This window comes from Salmo trutta, chromosome 32 (assembly GCF_901001165.1).
Source record: "Salmo trutta chromosome 32, fSalTru1.1, whole genome shotgun sequence".
NCBI lineage: Eukaryota > Metazoa > Chordata > Actinopteri > Salmoniformes > Salmonidae > Salmo > Salmo trutta.
This window is the reverse complement of record NC_042988.1, coordinates 12,310,067-12,329,613: the sequence shown is the minus strand read 5'-3', so window position 1 is coordinate 12,329,613 and position 19,547 is coordinate 12,310,067. Positions and strand designations below refer to the sequence as shown.

General features: G+C 41.7%; 2 protein-coding genes across 4 annotated transcripts; one reads left to right on the top strand and one right to left on the bottom strand.

Annotated features, from left to right (window-relative positions):
• Positions 1–1,523: 1,523 nt before the first annotated feature.
• On the bottom strand, positions 1,524–5,552 carry LOC115171108 (NF-kappa-B inhibitor-interacting Ras-like protein 2). 2 transcript variants are annotated; one of them, XM_029727617.1, is made up of 4 exons: positions 5,428–5,552; positions 3,584–3,702; positions 3,226–3,467; positions 1,524–2,879 (listed from the first exon to the last, which is right to left on the bottom strand). In XM_029727617.1, exons 2-4 carry the CDS (start codon positions 3,675–3,677, stop codon positions 2,637–2,639), a joined length of 579 nt encoding a protein of 192 aa, XP_029583477.1. In that variant the 5' UTR covers positions 3,678–3,702; positions 5,428–5,552; the 3' UTR covers positions 1,524–2,636. The 2 variants fall into 2 exon arrangements, with proteins under 2 accessions (XP_029583477.1, XP_029583476.1); XM_029727616.1 differs by lacking the exon at positions 5,428–5,552 and adding an exon at positions 3,975–4,081.
• LOC115171106 (dnaJ homolog subfamily C member 7-like) lies at positions 4,719–18,888 on the top strand. 2 transcript variants are annotated; one of them, XM_029727614.1, is made up of 14 exons: positions 4,719–4,827; positions 12,529–12,617; positions 12,733–12,857; positions 13,081–13,194; positions 13,407–13,481; positions 13,602–13,720; positions 13,840–13,993; positions 14,208–14,372; positions 15,756–15,847; positions 15,976–16,049; positions 16,288–16,434; positions 16,600–16,752; positions 17,142–17,219; positions 17,344–18,888. In XM_029727614.1, exons 1-14 carry the CDS (start codon positions 4,754–4,756, stop codon positions 17,379–17,381), a joined length of 1,497 nt encoding a protein of 498 aa, XP_029583474.1. In that variant the 5' UTR covers positions 4,719–4,753; the 3' UTR covers positions 17,382–18,888. The 2 variants fall into 2 exon arrangements, with proteins under 2 accessions (XP_029583474.1, XP_029583472.1); XM_029727612.1 differs by having other exon boundaries at positions 17,139–17,219.
• Positions 18,889–19,547: the final 659 nt, after the last annotated feature.

The following is a 19,547-nucleotide window of genomic DNA, read 5'->3' as shown; positions in this document are numbered from 1 at the left end:
GGGGACAAGTCACAAGTCTACTGCTCCTCTCGCTCCCGCCGCAGTATTCACAGTGTGTATTTCAAGCCGTGTGGTAAATGTCACATTTAAACAGGAGATCAATATAGAGAGTGAGATGTTTTATTGTTCATTGCCCTCTGTTAAACGTAGATAAGAAAATGTATGAGAGTGTGGCGAGTTATATAGGGTCATGAGGCTGTTTTGTGTTAAAGTTATTGTACCTTATGTACTGTGTAAGAAGACAATAAATGTGGATTGTAATACTATGGTAGTTTATAATGATCCATACATGTGACTCGGTAAATGCACAATTTCTTAGTAAAGAACATCATCAGCACACTGGCTCGTCATTAAAACAACCTGTTTGAAATGTAAAAACAACATTCTGCTTGTGCTCTGAAGGTGAGTATAGTATCAATTCAGAAACGTTCCACTTGAGGTTTTCTCATTAGCTTACATTAACCTTTCCAGTCAGCTGGTCCATGTGGAACTGTTGGCAGCTTCATTTGCTCTACATAAACATGTCTGACCTTGTCTCAGTGTATGTAGGGCAGAATTCTCATCACCACGGGGACCTATCTCTACTACAACACTGTTTCAACATAAAATGGCCACTTAAAATAGGTTTTTTTTGTGCTTGAAATATTTAGATGTATAGTTCCAACGGTATAGAATAGATGTTTCAGCAATCTATTCCACAGAACCAATGCCATTCATTACTGGGGAGAGGAATCATACCGAACCTGACTGTTGTCAAAGTCAGGTTAAATATAGACTACAAAGAATCTCACCTGAAGTATCTTACATCAAAGACAGAGATGAAGCCTTTATAATGGATTTGTACAGATGCACACAGCAATTACCACTAAAGAACAAAAGGCCAATTGCACACAAGGTCCAACCGATATTTGACTTCCGCTTTTAACCCAACCCCTCCAAAAGACACACATACAGGGTTGTTGGAGAGGTGTGGGGGGGCTGACACACTGAGCAACCAGGGAGCTGTTGATGTGGGGGGTTAAGGGTTTTGCTTATGGGCACAACAGAAGGAATCTAGGATTTGATACCAGAAACCCTCTAGTAGCCAGCTCATTTCCCGCCCGATTTTTCCCTGTTGGTCCCAGGATTTGAACTGGCATCCCTTCAGTTGCTGGCTCACCTCTCTAACCACTAGACTACCTGCCCGTCCCCCAGGGAGCTGCTACACAGCAGTGAGAGAAAAGAAGTTGAATCATTGGTCATCCAAGCTGCTTTAAAATGTTGCCCTTTGAAAATGATGAGTTATTCTGTGACACTACTCTGACTCCTCTCTCCTTCTCCAAATTTCTGACATGGAGGCAGAGTTTGGAGGGATTTGAGAAAAGTTTAGATATCCCAGTAGATATTTATCCTAGCTCACAGGGATGATCTGTGGCGATGGCACCGCAATCAGCAATGTAGGAATATTTTAAAAGACATTAAAATGTTTGTATTGTTTAATTACTTCATAAATCATGATAATCAAAGATATACACAGATTCAACTTAGATGCAGAGGGAATCTTTTAATTTGTTTACACAACATGCAAATGATTATCCAGTCTCCAGAACATTTTAAAAGATACATACTGTGCTTTATATTGCATCAGAGTATAAATGCCCCAATATTTATCATGAAAATAATATGCACTTCAATAATACAGACATAAAGACAGAGATGAACAATGTCAAAACATAACACAAATATAACGATCTGTGAATAGTCACAAAGCAAAAAACTACTCCAAACTAGGCCAAGGCATCTTTCTTGTTCAGTGACACACACATGAAATGTTGCACAATAACTATGGACCCTGACATGGCATTAAATGGCTTCAGTCAGTTAAATAATTTGAAAATGAAATACTTTTGCATTTCGTCTGACCAACATAGCTCAGTAACAAAGATCAAGGATACCCCATGGTTTTCAAGGACAGTAAAGAGTTTCTGATGAGGTACAGATAATTCAGCATGCTTAGGCTGTGGTCAAGAGCTCTTCAGGGCCTGTCCAGCAGGCAGGAAGCTCTTCAAACACCCTGTTCACCAAGAGACATCACATAAGACTGCTAGTCTGTCAGCCACAATTAAAATCTTTAGACAATAATGTCATTTTAAAATTCAAAGCGATCTCAAAAGGCAGTAACATTTCTGACATCGCTAAAAGAATAGAGGAATGTTTTTATAATTCTTCAAAATATGGATTTGTTTCATGTACTCTAACTTAAAATAAAATTCAGATCATCCATGCTAAAATAGTTGCCATATTTCATCTGAGTAGATGGCATGCCAGTAGTGTAACAAATCTCCTGATTAACTAACAGTAATATAATCCCTTATGTATCCTCCATGATACAAACAACCCTCTTGATTTTCCATTTGTGTTACTTTTGATGTCAACATTTACTTGTCGTCAAAGATCAGTCTAAATGGTCAAATATGAGTCGAAATATCAGTCGAAATATCCATGAAACCATTGGTTTCTGATTCAGTCAGTGTACATTCGTGCAGACATAAAATTGCCTGTATTTGTGATTGATTTTTAGCCTGTCTATTGCGTTTCTCCTCTCCTTCCCTCCCTTTCTCATTCTTCATCAAACCTCCCTCCCTCCCCCTTCTCCCTCAGCTATCGACATAGCCACTCCCCTTGTTCTTATTGCGGCTGAGGGGGAAGGATGATTTGCTCTGGGGCTGGGTCATCTTGCTGGCCAGGTGGACAAAAGGTTCGATGAGGGTCTTCCGGTCTGCCACAGACACCTCCCACAGACGCACCTTTTCTGTCTTGGCCCAGTGCTGGGCCACTTCCGAGTCCACTCTCCTCTGCTCCTGCATGTCCAGCTTGTTGCCCAGCACCACTATGTTCACCTGTGGACAGATCATCTCATCCGTTTAGCACAGCCTCACATCACCTGGATATCAGCAAGTGGAGTGTGGTGTGTAGATAAGAACTTTAGGACAAGACACACCATAACGAATGTCGCCACGCGTAGTACATAACCTGCTGGCTGTTGACGTGCAGTGGTGATTCAACACGTAGAACCATCAGGAAATTAACAAAAAATAAAGGTGGCTGACGGTCTGCAGTCGGCCGTTCATCAGGACGGCCGTTCATCAGCAGGATCTGTTTTGTCCTGAAGTCTGCGCTGTTATTTAACTAGCCTACACGACACTGTGCTTCACAACTACCATTGAAATTGATGAAAGTCCTTACCTCTTTCTTATCACGGTAGCGGTCAATGTCTTTCTTGAGGGCCTCCATGCGTTTGAAGGACTCCTTACTGTCGATGCTGTAGACCAGGACAAAACCGTCTGCAAAGGAGAAGTAGTGGCGAGGGAACTCCAGACCATCACGAAGACCCCGGGTGTCATAGAAGCGCACTTGCTCTCGAGTGCCACGGTCCGTTTCTATGGAGCCAATATAGATATCCTCCAGGGTCTCCATGGGCTCTGAGCCTAGGGGGGGAAATGAGGAGAGCACTTTGGGATATCAAATGGGACCAGAGGATCTGTGTAGACAAAACATCAACGTTGTCCTTGATCTAGCTAGGTCTTACAAATTAATTGCTTACCCGCAATATGATTGGCATACAGCAGTTGCTCCAGGACAGCAGTCTTGCCAACGGCAGCCAGACCACACACCACCACTTTACAACTCTTGCCCATGATGATGATCAGTCTCTTGGCAACTCTGTAATTGAATAACAAGTCAGATGGCAGATGTCTCTGCAGCTAGCAAAACACACACACGTTTTTCTTACAAGTCATAGAGGTAGGACGCTTTCCCTCACGTAGCAGAACATGATACCGTAGCTAGCTAGCTAACGTTTGCTAGCTAGCTACATGCTAACGTTTGGCATGCATTTAGTTAGCTAACTATTCTATTTAAGTGATATTGTCCGTTGTTATGTTCGTCCAGATAACAACTCAATGCAACATTTAATTTCCTTGCAATCTTTTTACCTTTAAAATGTAAATACAGCGCTCCCGTAAATTCCAGACACCAATACCCCAAAATACTTCCTGTTTACAATGCTTACGTAACGTCTTCCTCACTACTTTTAGTAACTGAGACCTCTAGCGTACGATGGTGGTAAAGACTTGTTTGAGCCACAGCCGCAGAGGATGGAAGACGTTAACATTTTCTATTTTAATAGAGCGAGCTAGTTCAATGTTACTCTATTTTTACTGACAAAATAGCCTGTCATGCATGGTTTTACCCTGGCTGGGGGTCTGTTTCTGCTTTCTTGCCAATGCCAACTCCTGGTGGGACAAAAACTATTGGGGAAAAACCCCTTTTAAAGTGAGACTTTACGGCCGATCTGCGTGCCTAAAAAAAGTGGTTAAATATGTGTGTACATTTTTTTAATAAAAAGTTGCCTGATCTTTCTTATATCTTAAGGGTAGACAATTAAAAACAAACTTAATTTTGGCCTATGTTTTTCCATGTATAAATCTGTTATCCAATGTGTTTCTATGGGCTAATAGCAGTAAGGCCAAATTCGAGGTGTTATCAATTGATATTTTTGATACCTAAATTGGTCCTAAAATTCCAAATCAATATCTAAATGATCCTTGGTATGACCATCTTAAAACAATTAAATATGTTAGCTTAGTAGATGCTGGTTGACCAAAAAGGTTTTGGGACTGCCAGGTTTCAGTTAAAAATACAGGACTAACTTTCAGTGATCGTCTTGTCTAGTTGTCAATCAACCCCCCCCCCTTCTCTCAGTCCCAGCGAAATGGCGACGGTTGATGACTGCGATGTGACCATGGATCCTGAAATGGAAATACTCAGCGACGAGGAATTGGAGAGGTACGTTGCGGAAAATGTACAATAAATGTTACACATTAGATTTGAGTGTTCTCGTGCCATTGTCATGTTATTATAATCTTGGTCTGGCTAGTATTGGTTGGCCTTTGCTTTGTGTCACACGGGAATTAGGCCTTGCTAACCGGTTAACCATTTCTTTTTTTGAAAAATCCATACCAACAAAGATAAAGTTGACTATCTGTTGTGTTAATGTTACCTAACCAACAAAGTTATTCACAGTTTTTGACAAAGTTTGCATCGTCGTGTGTTGTTATGGCTAGCTAACGTTAGCTTGCTATTGTACTAGCTAGTTGGCTAACGTTAGCTAAGTAGCCGTTACCTATGACGGTCGCAAAGCCTATGGTTAATGTTTTTGTTCTATATATTTTTTAACCAAATGTGTTAAGCTAATTAGTTACTTAGCTAGCTAACATAACTGTTAGTATTGCTATGTACCCACGCACGACCCAGAAAAGTCCCCAAAATATTGCCCCACTCTGCCCACTGATTGTCCTCGCTGAGTGACGTTCTTCCAGAACATTCTCAGGTCTTGATGACCTGAACGAGACAGCTATAAATTAGGCTTTGCGTGAGGTAACTTACTATTGACTGACATGGTCTTCTTGGTATGCCTGAAGGGTGATCAATTTTTGTTTTACTGTGATGTTATCCGAGGTTGTCAACTAGGCCTAGCCAGATCCATATATTAATGACGCTGGGCCTAGCTAATATATTCCCACCACTAGTAATTATGTCTCAACTTTCCTCTTGGCAACAGTGGGGGCCACAAGTTAAACAACCAACCAATGTGTTATGACCAGGTGATATAGGGGTAACTGTCCTGTTTCCTCAAGAACATTACAAGGAAAAGGCATTGTCTTGGAAAATTGCCTTTATTTTCAGTTTCGCTTCATTGTCAGCTTTCTTGCTCTGATTGTGATCTTAACTGAAGCATGGTGAAGATGTTGGGGCGGCAGGTAGCCTAGTGGTTAGTGTTGGGCCAGTAACCTAAAATTCGCTGGTTTGAATCCCTGAGCTGACAAGGTAAAAATCTGTCACTCTTGCAAATAAGAATGTGTTCTTAACTGCCTTGTTAAATAAAGATTCCAAGGAAATGGCAGTTGCCCTCTCCCTGGCTTGTCTTGCCATGTGCTCCCTTGTGATCTGCCACTGTATTTCCCACTGAGCTCAGATAGCTGCTCTGTTTGTGAGCTGTGGCCACTACCTCTAATTCCATTGGCTGAGACCCCTCACTGCCTGCTGGTATGGCTCTTTCTATGTTTAGATGATTTTGCGCAGCTCCTTACCCCCGCTCCCACCCGTACACCAAGGTTAACTCTTCCAGCATACATGTTTGGAAACAGTAGAATACACTGCGTGCACAATTATTAGGCAAATTGTGTTCCTCGGGATTAATTTTATTGTTGAACAAACAATGCTCTCAGTCAATCCAAAATGTTATTGAACCTCAAACCTGAATGTTTAACAAAGGAAAAGTGAGTTTTGTCTTTCTCAGGGAAATAAGTGTGCCCAATTATTAGGCAACTAAATTACAAAAATAATTTCTCTCAACTCGTTTATTCTCAATTTTTCAAGTAACACAAAATGACAATTATATAAAATTTTTGGCCTTTCAAAAATATTCAGTGACCAATATAGCCACCCTTATTTTCAATAACTGCCATGAGCCTTCCATCCATGGAGTCTGTCAGTTTCTTGATCTGTTCACGATCAATTTTCGCTGAAGCAGCAACCACAGCCTCCCAAATGCTGTTCAAAAAGGTGTAGTGTCTTCCATCACTGTAAATCTCACGTTTGAGAAGGGCCCACAAGTTCTCAATAGGATTTAAGTCAGGTGAGGAAGGGGGCCAGGTCATTATTCAGGCATCTTTGAGGCCCTTGCTGGCTAGCCAAGCAGTGGAGTACTTGGATGCATGTGATGGAGCATTGTCCTGCATAAAGATCATGGCCTTCTAGAATGCTGAGGACTTCTTCCTGTACCACTGTTTGATGAAAGAATCTTCCAGAAACTGGCAGTAGGTTTGGGAGTTGAGTTTCAGTCCATCTTAAACCCGAAAAGGTCCAACTACCTCATCCTGGCACCTGACTCAAAGTGGTGCCCTGTGTCCATTACTGATCCAGCCACGGGCCCATCCATTTGGTCCATCAAGAGTCACTTTCATTTCATCTGTCCATAAAACCTTTGAAAAATCTGTCTTTAGGTATTTCTTTGCCCAATCTTGACGCTTCAACTTGTGAATCTTATTCAGTGGTGGTCTTGTTTCAGTCTTCTTGACCTTGGCCATGTCTCTGAGCACTTGACACCTTGTACTTCAGAACACTCCAGGTAGGTTGCAGTTCTGGAATACGGTGGCACTGGAGGATAATGGGTTCCTGGTAGTTTGACGTTTAATTCTTCTCAAGTCTTTTGCAGTTAATTTGTGCCTTTCCTTCCCCATGCGTTTTTTGCGCCCCAGTTGACTATTCACAACAAATCGTTTGAATGTCCGGTGGTCACACCTCAATAGTTTAGCTATTTAAAGAGTGTCGCATCCGTCTGAAAGGCATTTTACATTTTTGGCTTTTCAGTGTCTGTTAAATTTGTTTTTTGGCCCATTTTACCTGAGGTAATGAGGCTGCCTAATAATTATGCACACCTTGATTATAAGGTGTTATTCACTTTTGCCACACCCTCCCTCATTACACAAATACATATCACCTGAAAATGATTAAATCCAATAAACATTCAAGTTTATGGTTTGGAGTTCAAAAATGTGAATAGAAACAATGATAAGATCAGAATACTCACTTGCCTAATAATTGTACACGCAGTGTAGTAGTGTTCAGGAAGCAATCTGATAGTCTATCATAAACCTAGATTAGCCCTGGTCTACAACCAGAGTGAATTATGATTTAAAGAACATCTTTCATCCTAGTATTGTCCCTTGTCTGTGTTTTGCTTGTCAGCAGTTACGTATAATATGCAGTATCATGTAATATCCTACCTCCTTGCAGTCTGCGATACGGGCTAGGATGAAGTCATTGATTACTTGCCAATGCACCTCGAGGTTTTCCTCTAAGTCCCTTTTCACATTTACTTGGTCTATTTTGTCTCTGTGGATGATACAGTACGACCTGTTAGGGATGGGCATTTGACCTTTTTTGACCGAGTACTCACATTATTATGTTTTTGAGTACGCTAATCCTAACTGCTAAATTTGATCATTTACTATTCAGTCAATAAAATAGTGGCATTTATGATTTATTTATTGAATCTGTAATACCAACTGGTTATGTTATATCATGGAACCCTATCGATCAAAAGGTAGTAACCTCAGCTGTGTGGCACTTGCATGTAGAAGCCTAAGGCTGTGCAATGGCATAGCCTTGTTGTGTTTAATTTAGAAGACATGACGCTATTATTTCCCAAGCCCTTATCACAGTCAAGACACCTATTTTATAGTTAAAAAAACAAAACAGGATGTAATATAACAGAATAATGCGAAGTGATTTGCATCTCGAGTCTGGAACTGTTATTCTGTGACAATTTGAAACAGGGCTCATTTTTGGCTAGTTGAGAAAATTATTAATGGTTAGAAACCAAAGTATGTGTACTTTTAGTTTATTATGCCTGTTCCTTGGAATTTTCTAAATGATGAACAATTCTACATTGAACACTGCATGTGGATGAATTATGGCCAGGGCATCTGTTTGGTGAGTAGGTGTAATGATTCTGATAAAAAAAATATGCTCTGTCTTAATCAAACTAATGTTTTGGCATATTTTTCAGTGTGGAACCTGTCTATCCACTTCTAATTGCAAAGTAGGGTCATCACTAACATTAGTTGCCACAAAGTCAAACCCTGCCAGTTTCCACAATTTTGCTCTGCAAAATCAGATTTTAAACCTAACCCTTAATCACAGTATTTTTAGGGAGTCGATCAGCTTTAATATGGCATAGATTGTAACTACCATGTAATTGTCTGCATCATTTCCAATCCCCCATATATTTTTGTAAGTATCTTTTTAAAATATGTTTTACTTTATTTTCTCCTAACCATACCACCCCTCCCCTAATTGTAGTAAACTAATGGATAACAACACACCGACTGCGTCGTTGAATTTTGGTACACCAGAATTGCATTAATTTCCAATGAAAAGCTGCGTTTGCCTTGCAGCATTGCGTTGCAGAGGCAGTTGCAGTGTGTTAGGTGTGGTGCATACCTTGGATTTATCTAATGTGGAACAAGCTCCCTCACGACGCCAGGACAGTGGAGTCAATCACCACCTTCTGGAGACACCTGAAACCCCACCTCTTTAAGGAATACCTGGGATAGGATTAAGTAATCCTTCTAACCCTCCCCCCTACCCTCCCCCCAAAAAAGATATAGATGTACTATTGTAAAGTGGTTGTTCCACTGGATATCATAAGGTGAATGCACCAATTTGTAAGTCGCTCTGGATAAGAGCGTCTTCTAAATCACGTTAATGTATGCGTCAAACTGTATGCATAGACAGTTTGACAGAAATGGTAGCAGAAGGTGAACGTTGAACTTTTGTTGCACACATATCCAGATGATGCTGCGTACTATTTAGCGTCTGACACTGTCGGTGTGTTTTTAAAGCGTTAGGCTTCTACTTCCAGCTTACACATACTATATACATTTTACGGACGTGTTATATTTTACAACCGTTATCTTTTGTTTGTTTTTAATCACTTCCTTCAGCTACCTTCAGCTACCCTCAACTCTATCTCTGAAGACCATCCATTGTTTTATTTCTATTTGCCATATATTTTTCAGCTGTGATGTTTCCCAGAAGTTCTGAACCTTTCTATTCTCAGTTTCTACAGATTGTAAGTAAAAAAAATATTAAAAAAAATGCTAAAAGTATTATTGATCGATTGACTGACTTAAGTCACCCGGTAGTGCTATTTGCAGTTACCTCCGGGTAAATGTTGAAATTCTTCAGCCATTCCTGGACCTGAAATTCTTCAGCCATTCCTGGACCTGTGACCAAAAACAATCTGTGTGGACAGTACCAAAACAAATTATCTAATGACTCTGTCTCGTCAACGCGAAATCTGCACAGCTGGGATGGTTGTAACCCCTATGTATGTATGTTGCAATACATTTTAATAAAACAATTCTAAGTTTTGAATCCAACATCTTTTTGTGTATCATTTCATACACCATGTGCCATGGAATCGATACATCAAATCTTTTCTCAACTATTTTGCAATCTTGGGCCAAAAGACAAGTATCTTACTTTCCCCATTCTACTTGCCTCTTCCATTTTTGCGGTAAGGCTGCAATTAGTTGGTTGTAATTTTAGGATGAGCAGACATTTCATTATTTTTGCTAGCTGCATGTGAGACCACTCCTATTTATGATATTATTTATATTTTAAACATTGTTTTGAATATATATATATATATATATATATATACTGCTCAAAAAAATAAAGGGAACACTTAAACAACACCCTAGATCTGAATGAAATAAATAATCTTATTAAATACTTTTTTCTTTACATAGTTGAATGTGCTGACAACAAAATCGCACACAAATAATCAATGGAAATCCAATTTATCAACCCATGGATGTCTGGATTTGGAGTCACACTCAAAATTAAAGTGGAAAACCACACTACAGGCTGATCCAACTTTGATGTAATGTCCTTAAAACAAGTCAAAATGAGGCTCAGTAGTGTGTGTGGCCTCCACGTGCCTGTATGACCTCCCTACAACGCCTGGGCATGCTCCTGATGAGGTGGCGGATGGTCTCCTGAGGGATCTCCTCCCAGACCTGGACTAAAGCATCCGCCAACTGCTGGACAGTCTGTGGTGCAACGTGGCATTGGTGGATGGAGCGAGACATGATGTCCCAGATGTGCTCAATTGGATTCAGGTCTGGGGAATGGGCGGGCCAGTCCATAGCATCAATGCCTTCCTTTTGCAGGAACTGCTGACACACTCCAGCCACATGAGGTCTAGCATTGTCTTGCATTAGGAGGAACCCAGGGCCAACCGCACCAGCATATGGTCTCACAAGGGGTCTGAGGATCTCATCACGGTACCTAATGGCAGTCAGGCTACCTCTGGCGAGCACATGGAGGGCTGTGCGGGCCCCCAAAGAAATGCCACCCCACACCATGACTGACCCACCGCCAAACCGGTCATGCTGGAGGATGTTGCAGGCAGCAGAACGTTCTCCACGGCGTCTCCAGACTCTGTCACGTGCTCAGTGTGAACCTGCTTTCATCTGTGAAGAGCACAGGGCGCCAGTGGCGAATTTGCCAATCTTGGTGTTCTCTGGCAAATGCCAAACGTCCTGCACGGTGTTGGGCTGTAAGCACAACCCCCACCTGTGGATGTCGGGCCCTCATACCACCCTCATGGAGTCTGTTTCTGACCGTTTGAGCAGACACATGCACATTTGTGGCCTGCTGGAGGTCATTTTGCAGGGCTCTGGCAGTGCTCCTCCTGCTCCTCCTTGCACAAAGGAGGAGGTAGCGGTCCTGCTGCTGGGTTGTTGCCCTCCTACGGCCTCCTCCACGTCTCCTGAAGTACTGGCCTGTCTCCTGGTAGCGCCTCCATGCTCTGGACACTACGCTGACAGACACAGCAAACCTTCTTGCCACAGCTCGCATTGATGTGCCATCCTGGATGAGCTGCACTACCTGAGCCACTTGTGTGGGTTGTAGACTCCGTCTCATGCTACCACTAGAGTGAAGGCACCGCCAGCATTCAAAAGTGACCAAAACATCAGCCAGGAAGCATAGGAACTGAGAAGTGGTCAGTGGTCACCACCTGCTGAACCACTCCTTTATTGGGTGTGTCTTGCTTATTGCCTATAATTTACACCTGTTGTCTATTCCATTTGCACAACAGCATGTGAAATTTATTGTCAATCAGTGTTGCTTCCTAAGTGGACAGTTTGATTTCACAGAAGTGTGACTGACTTGGAGTTACATTGTGTTGTTTAAGTGTTCCCTTTATTTTTTTGAGCAGTGTATATTTGAGTTTAACTGTATTTGTTCTGTCTTTTCTGGTGGATTAAACTGAAATTGCGAACAACCTAAGGATTGTTTTTAAAATGGCAATATTTTGGAGTTCATTTAATTTTCAAATAACCAAAAGTGAGAATAAAGGGGAAAAGGCCACACTGTTCACGGTATGCCTAACCTTTAAATTAAGACCAAATAGCTCATTTTTATTTATGAATTTTTACAATATAGCCAATTTTGACTGTGGCTGTAGTAACTTGTTACAACCACAAAGTATCCTAAGTGGAAAATTATGCAATTATTTCAAAACGCGTGTGTAGAGGGAGCGGTCCGAATGCAATTGAGTTAGACACGGAGGGGAAAGGGAATTTAGGGAGCAGAACTGTGTGATGCTTGGCTTGGTTTCTTTTTTGTTGTGTCCCGCAAATGCACGTGTACAAATGGAACACTAGAGTCAAAGCAAATTAATGTTGTCTTCAAGATAAAATTGACCAAATAGTTTTACAGTATTTGAAAAAAAATGTGATCTCTGGTTAAAGATGGAGTTTTGACATCAGTTTGAGTCCTCGATTAGTCATGCCCATCCCTACATCCTGTCATTATGCAGTTTTACTCAGAACTCTCTCTTGGGTAATGTCAACAAATGGCCTCATTCTCAAGCTCTTTCTGTCTTTTATTTCTCTGTGTGTCATCCAGGGAAGCGGAGAGCTTCAAGGAGCAAGGTAATGCCTACTACATCAAGAAGGATTACTCTGAAGCATTCAACTACTACACCAAGGCCATAGGTAAGAATTCTATCAGGGATATCAACTGCAAAGAATATCTTCTTTATAGAGAGGGGGAACATCTATTCTTGTTAATGACGGTGAGTGATAAAAAAAAAATCTGTGTTCTCAACAGACATGTGTCCTAAGAATGCCAGTTACTATGGAAACCGGGCGGCCACGCTGATGATGCTGAGCCGGCACAGAGAGGCGCTGGAGGACTCCCAGCAGGCAGTGCGGCTTGACGACACTTTCATGAAGGTAGGGTTCAAGGCTGCCTAGGAGCTAGCCTTGAATACCCAGCTAGCTCCTAGGCAGACATGTTAGTCAGACTTTCCAGTTTGTCTCATCTCATAATATGTTTGGCAGTTAGATGAGTACAACGGTTAAGGTAATGGAAAGATCTGAGTCATGGTTTGTGGGTGGGTCTCCTCCCTGCCTGTCAGTGTTCCTGCCTGTTAACTGTGAGTCAACTTTCCCACAGGGTCATCTACGGGAGGGGAAGTGCCACTTGTCCCTGGGCAACGCCATGGCAGCCAGCCGCTGTTTCCACAGGGTTCTAGAACTGGAGCCTGACAACAGCCAGGCACAGCAGGAGGTGGGTCAGACAGACAGTCTGTCTGGCAGACTAGGTCATAACAGCAATGCATTGTAAAGAGCTAATTGCTCTACAGTAATTGAAATCCTTTGTTAATTGTTAAAGATATTCCGTGAGTTTTGCTTAGATTGAGGAAAACATCAGGCAGCGTAGAGGATTCCTTATATAAAAGCGTGAGTTTGAATTCTTGTTAAGTTTGGATCTATTTTCAGGTAAAGAATGCAGATTCCGTCCTGGAGTATGAAAAGATGGCTGAAATAGGATTTGAAAAGCATGACTTCAGGATGGTAGGCTCTTGGCTGCATTTTGTCTTTTATCAAGCAAATTGTTAACTTTATTTGGGGGAATAGGCAGATTGGTGCTAGATTTGATAGGACAGTGTTTCTCTCTCTCGCTGGACTGTGCAGGTTGTGTTCTGTATGGACCGTGCCTTGGAGTCGGCCTCAGCCTGCCATCGGTTCAAGGTGCTGAAAGCAGAGTGTCTGGCAATGCTGGGGCGTTACCCAGAGGCCCAGTCGGTAGCCAGGTAAACAAGACATTGTTGGAACCTGGAAAACCATTAAATAAAGGCAATTTCCCTAGCTGATACACACCATTGCAAATGTGTGTTGTTATGTAAGACTTGTTTCTTTGTCGTCCTCTCAGTGATATCCTGCGGATGGACGCTACTAATGGCGATGCCCTGTACGTCCGTGGTCTCTGTCTGTACTATGAGGACTGTATTGACAAGGCCGTCCAGTTCTTTGTCCAGGCCCTGCGCATGGCCCCTGACCATGAGAAGGCTCGCCTGGCCTGCAGAGTGAGTCCTCCATCCACCTGCCACCAGGACTCTAGCCCTGCAATTAGGCTCAACTAACCTGCCTAATAATTATGCTAATGTGGACAAATTGCCTCCATCCTTACCTTTTGTAAGAGGTAGCCACAGAACACTATAACCAATTCTTTCTCCACTACTGGCTTGCTGACACATTAAGTTTGCAGAGGTTGCTAAGTGCTCTCTCTTTTCCACCCAGAATGCCAAAGCACTCAAAGCCAAGAAGGAGGATGGGAACAAGGCCTTCAAGGATGGGAACTATGATGCGGCCTACGAGCTGTACTCTGAGGCCCTGACTATAGACCCCAACAACATCAAAACCAATGCTAAGCTTTTCTGTAACAGGGGCACCGTGGGATCTAAGGTGAGGCTCAAACACACAGCACCAGGAGGAGAACCCCTCTCATCTGCCATACCATGTTGTCTTGTCTTATGCCATACCATGTTGTCTTGTCTTATGCAGCCATGGTGTTTCTGCAATTTTGGTCCCCAGTTCACTTCGGCCTATTATTATTATTATTATTATTTTAGTCTTCATTGAAAGGCTCTCCGTTCGCTTGCAAAGGAGGTATTGCTGTTTTATATTACACCGTGGTTGTTTTGCCTTTTCAGCCAGGCAGCTGATATTTGATACATTTAGGTCCCTATAAAATGTGTGCATTTTTTGTTGTTGCCTGATTCCGTTTAGTGTTTTCCCAAATTCAGTTTTGTTTTTCCAGGGTTTGTTTTTGTTCTTCAGGTTTTCGCTCTCTAAATCACACTTTTTATATAACATCCAAATGTATTTATTATTGTCCACAACCATGCTTAAACCACATCAGGAGACCACTTTTGAGGTCTGTGAAAATCTATGAAATTTTGATTTTTGGGTATACTTACCCTTTAATTCAACTGTGCACAAGCTTGGGACCTCTTTGGTTACAATGTTTCTGTAGCGCTCATGTGATTGCAGAGTTTGTAAAACAAATGGCCGCTGGATTGATAATCCATGATATCGTTCTGCCAGGTAGGCAGGCATAGGCTACTTTGTGTGTTTAATATTTTAATTGTATGTTTTTGGGAAAGCCTTTCCATATACCAGAAGATGGTTGTCATGACATTAGCATCATCACTAACGGCTACACAAAGTTGTAGGCACGCACGCGCACACACACAGGGGCATTCCTGAGCCATTGCCTCTTCAGAAAGTTAAAGGAAAATATGAATCACTGATGCATGTCTTGTAATAATCTTGGACAAATTTAATGCATTTTATAATAAGTTCAATACATTTAGTTGATTTCCTACTAAGTAAAATACATTGAGTTGTTGAATTCTGTTTTAATATCTGGATTCCGTGATTCCATCCGAATTCTTTGCAAAACAGATTTTAAAGGGCCTTATACCTGTATAACTCTGCTCAAAATTTCTCCTGGCAGCATGTGTAGCTTGTTAGATTGTAAATCCTCCAGGAAGTCACTCATATGGACCATTGTAGCACTACAGTACTGGCTGTGAGGTGGGCACCTGCATACTCACTCTCTCGCTCACACGTGGGCACACACTTACATATACGTGCCACAAACCCTCACATACCTCTCATACAGTGAGGCCCCTCTTACTGTGTGTATTTTTAGCGGTGCTCTGCACTTTGCCTCATTTTCTTTATCTAGAACTAGGCCAGCATCTTTTTTCTTCTGCCGCACGCTTCTTTGCACATTTCCCAGTCCTCTTACTCTCTTTTATTTCCGTTTTTTTTTTTCCAAAGCTGAAAAAAATTGACCAGGCCATTGAAGACTGCACAAAGGCAGTTAAGCTGGATGAGACCTACATCAAGGCCTATTTACGGAGAGCACAGTGGTACGTCAATCTACCTTAGTTTCCTAGCAATATGTCCGTAGTGCTTATTATTAGAGTGCATGCAAGAATATGGATATTCATTTGATATGGTTATGATCCCTCAAGCTTGTTTCTATATCTGTGTTCAGTTACATGGACAAGGAGGAGTACGATGAGGCTGTGAGGGATTATGAGAAGGTCTACCAGACAGAGAAAACAAAAGGTATGTCTGTGTCTCATTGGTGTGACTCAACCACCCCTCTCTCCATCCCAGCCACCACGCTACCTCTCTGTCTGGGTCCTGTTGCTTCACACTCCTGTTTCCCCCCACACACCCTGTTATGACGCAATGTCTCTGAGGGGTGGAATTACTGTATAGCTCCTCCTGCTGTTACGGTGCTCTAACTGCTCTTGGTTATTAATACTATCTTTGTCATCTCACTCTTAACTCCTTTCCTTAGAACACAAGCACCTCCTGAAGAATGCACAGTTGGAGCTGAAGAAGAGCAAGCGAAAAGATTACTACAAGGTGCTAGGAGTGGACAAGGACGCCACAGAGGACGAGATCAAGAAGGCTTACCGTAAACGGGCCCTCATGCACCATCCAGGTAGCTAAGAGAGCCCATTTCTCAGTTCAACTATCCAGTCTATTTTACTAATATAAAAAAAGCAATGTGTCAGACATATTTCAATGGAAAGGGGAAATAAAACATTGAACTTATTACCTTCTCTCATTTCCCCTGACTGACGGCCCTGGTTTGTCTCTCTCTCAGACCGTCACAGCTCGGCCAGTGCTGAGATTCAGAAGGAAGAGGAGAAGAAGTTTAAGGAGGTGGGCGAGGCGTTCACTGTGTTGTCTGACCCTAAGAAGAAATCCCGCTACGACAGTGGTCACGATCTGGAGGACGACACAGGCAACATGGGAGGTGAGGGCTGGAGATCAGCAGGGGGGAAAGGGCTGAAACTGCTGTGTCTGTTTGTGAAATTACCCCCAGACATCATTTCACACCTTAGAATAGAATGCACTTTTTTTTTTTTTCTACGGTGCTGGCTGCTCCTCTGCTCTGTTTCGTTAACAAAAACAATAACAAAGGCGCTGGGGTGAAAAGTGGCACTTTCCCCCCCTTTTATGTATTTCAGCTTTAATAGGGACTAAATTACTTGATTTAAACCCCAACTGGGTTCAGCCATTTGTATTTCAGAGCTGTAAACATTTGTTTACCACATTAATTTTACATGGTTAGTTTTGTGAATTTGTGGTGAGATTGTACTGGCTGTGATGTTGATCCTCATAATGTGTTTCTGTCCCCAGCAGATTTTGATGCCAACAACATTTTCAAGGCATTCTTTGGTGGTGGAGGTGGCCAGGGCTATAGTTTCGAAGCTAATCAATGTATGTATACAAACAGCTGTAGGAAACAACAGTACTTTTTTTAATGATTTAACAAATAATAAATTCACAATTCGGCCTATTTCAGATTCTGTTGAATAATTTACACTTTTGTTTTGTGTTGTAGCATCCGGACCAGGAAATTTTTTCTTCCAGTTTGGTTAATTGGAGGATCCTAGTACTTATACAGTAGCTCAATCATGGACTCTATTCAAATGGATTCACCCCCCAACTCCACCCTCAATTTTAATTTGTCTGGCTGTTCCTCAGTTGGACTCTGTCATTACCTGAACGAATAATGCTGTCAAATCACATCATGCAACAAACGAATGACGCAAGGATCCATTGAAGACTAATACTATTTTGATATTTGGTTTAATTTTGTCAAACAATAAAAACATTGAAATTCAAATTTGTATAAAAAGAATGTTGGCCCAAAAAAGTATGAATCATAATGGAACTATTAAACGGGACTGTGCAGATATCTGGCCTTCTGAAGGCTCAGGCCAAGATGTGACTTCAAGATGGGGAAATCTGAGAAGAACCTGGGGACCTACAATCCTCCTACATTTGACCTACTGTCCAAGCAGTATTCAAAGCATGCATATCTTGCCCAGTATTTAATGGTGAAAAATTCCATGGGAAACTGAACAACTTGCATGTTGTGTGGGCAGCTTACTTTATACCCAACAACCAAAAGATGACTTAGCAGCGGTGGATGATTGCTTAATGAAAGAAGTCTCCATTTCATCATGTTATATGAACAGTTAATTATTTTCCATAACAGCCTGGGGTAAATAGAGTTAAATCCATAAACTACTGCTTAAGTACAGTCAGAAGATGGCTGTGCTGGTGTACTATGCCAGGCCTGTTGCCATCTTGTGGTCAGCTTCCTCACCACAGGTTTTATGTTTGATGTTGCCATTCACCGGTTGCTACATTGTACATTTTACTGGAATGTAAAGTGTTTATTTGTGTTGATAGTTTGACTGTTTTCTTATATTTTTTTTAATGTATATTTATTGTAAATTGGCTGTCTCAGAGCCACTACCAGGGGATGAGGATGCTCCTCTATTATGGAAAAGACTGAAAAAGGGCACCAACGAACAACATCCTTTTGGCACAAACTCAGGAAATGAATTTGGTTGTGCTTGCCATTTTATAAGATACTGTGTAGACATCTATATATTTAACTGGCTGTGTACCCTAGAATGCTGAACTTGAGCAACCACTCAGTCAACTAGTACAGTAAGTACCATCTCACTCACAGCACACATAATGCATACAGTCTATGATTGGGGTTATCTAGAACGTGTCTAGGCAAACTGTCAAATGAGTTAACATCTTATTTTGCCCATGCTGTTAAAAGTATACCCTGGTATAATGTATAGGTTGTCTATGGGCTATGACCCTAGCAGTATTTAACTATTCAGGCCTGAGTTCCACTGCCCTGTGTAAATTATGCAGCTAATATAAAAAAGAGCTTATCATACAATTGCTATGACATTATGGATGGTAGAGGTTTTGATCTTATTTTTAAGATCTCGGTGCACTTTTAAGAGGAAGGCATCACCATCCTGGACTTGCTGTCATGAAGCCCTCAACAGTCTTGACTATGGAGTCTTTATCAAACAGCCATGTAAATAAAGTAGGCCTCTTGTTCCCCCCTTCACCCTTCAAATGTCCCTTTTGTCAATGTTTGTATTGCGATTTTATTTTCGAGGTGTACCCAAGCTCAAAGAAAGTGCTAAAAACGTAATATTTTGGGTTGCAAGACACTTTTTTTGTGGCGTTTTGGAGAGATGGCAGGTGGTGAATGAGTATAAAATCCTATGCATATTTAACTGTTCAAGGTTAGGGTTAGACAAAAGATTAACAGTGTGGTTAAGGTTAGGTTTAAAATCACGTTTTAAGAAGATGCATTGTAGAAATAGGCTGGGTTTATGCCTTTGTGGATGTGGTAACTAGTGACGACATAGAATGACCCATCGAGAGACTTGTTAGGCTGGTTGCTAGGATACCACTGGGACTTTGTTGCAAACATGTCTGACAATGAAGGAGACCAAGGACCTAAAAGCACATTTTCTACTTACATGGCCGAGGGGGACCAGTTGTACCACAAAGGAGAGTATGTCAAAGCCATTGAAAGCTACTCTACGGTACGGCTTTAACTTTACTCTGTGTGTTAACTAGCAGCTACAGTACTGTAGCTAGTAAAGTTAGCTAGCTAACGTTAGTGGGAGAGAGGATTGGCAGAAGTAGGAAGAGGGTGGAAGCAGGAATAGGTGCAGGGAGGACTATTGTATTGCTTCGTTCGTAACCAAGTGCTAA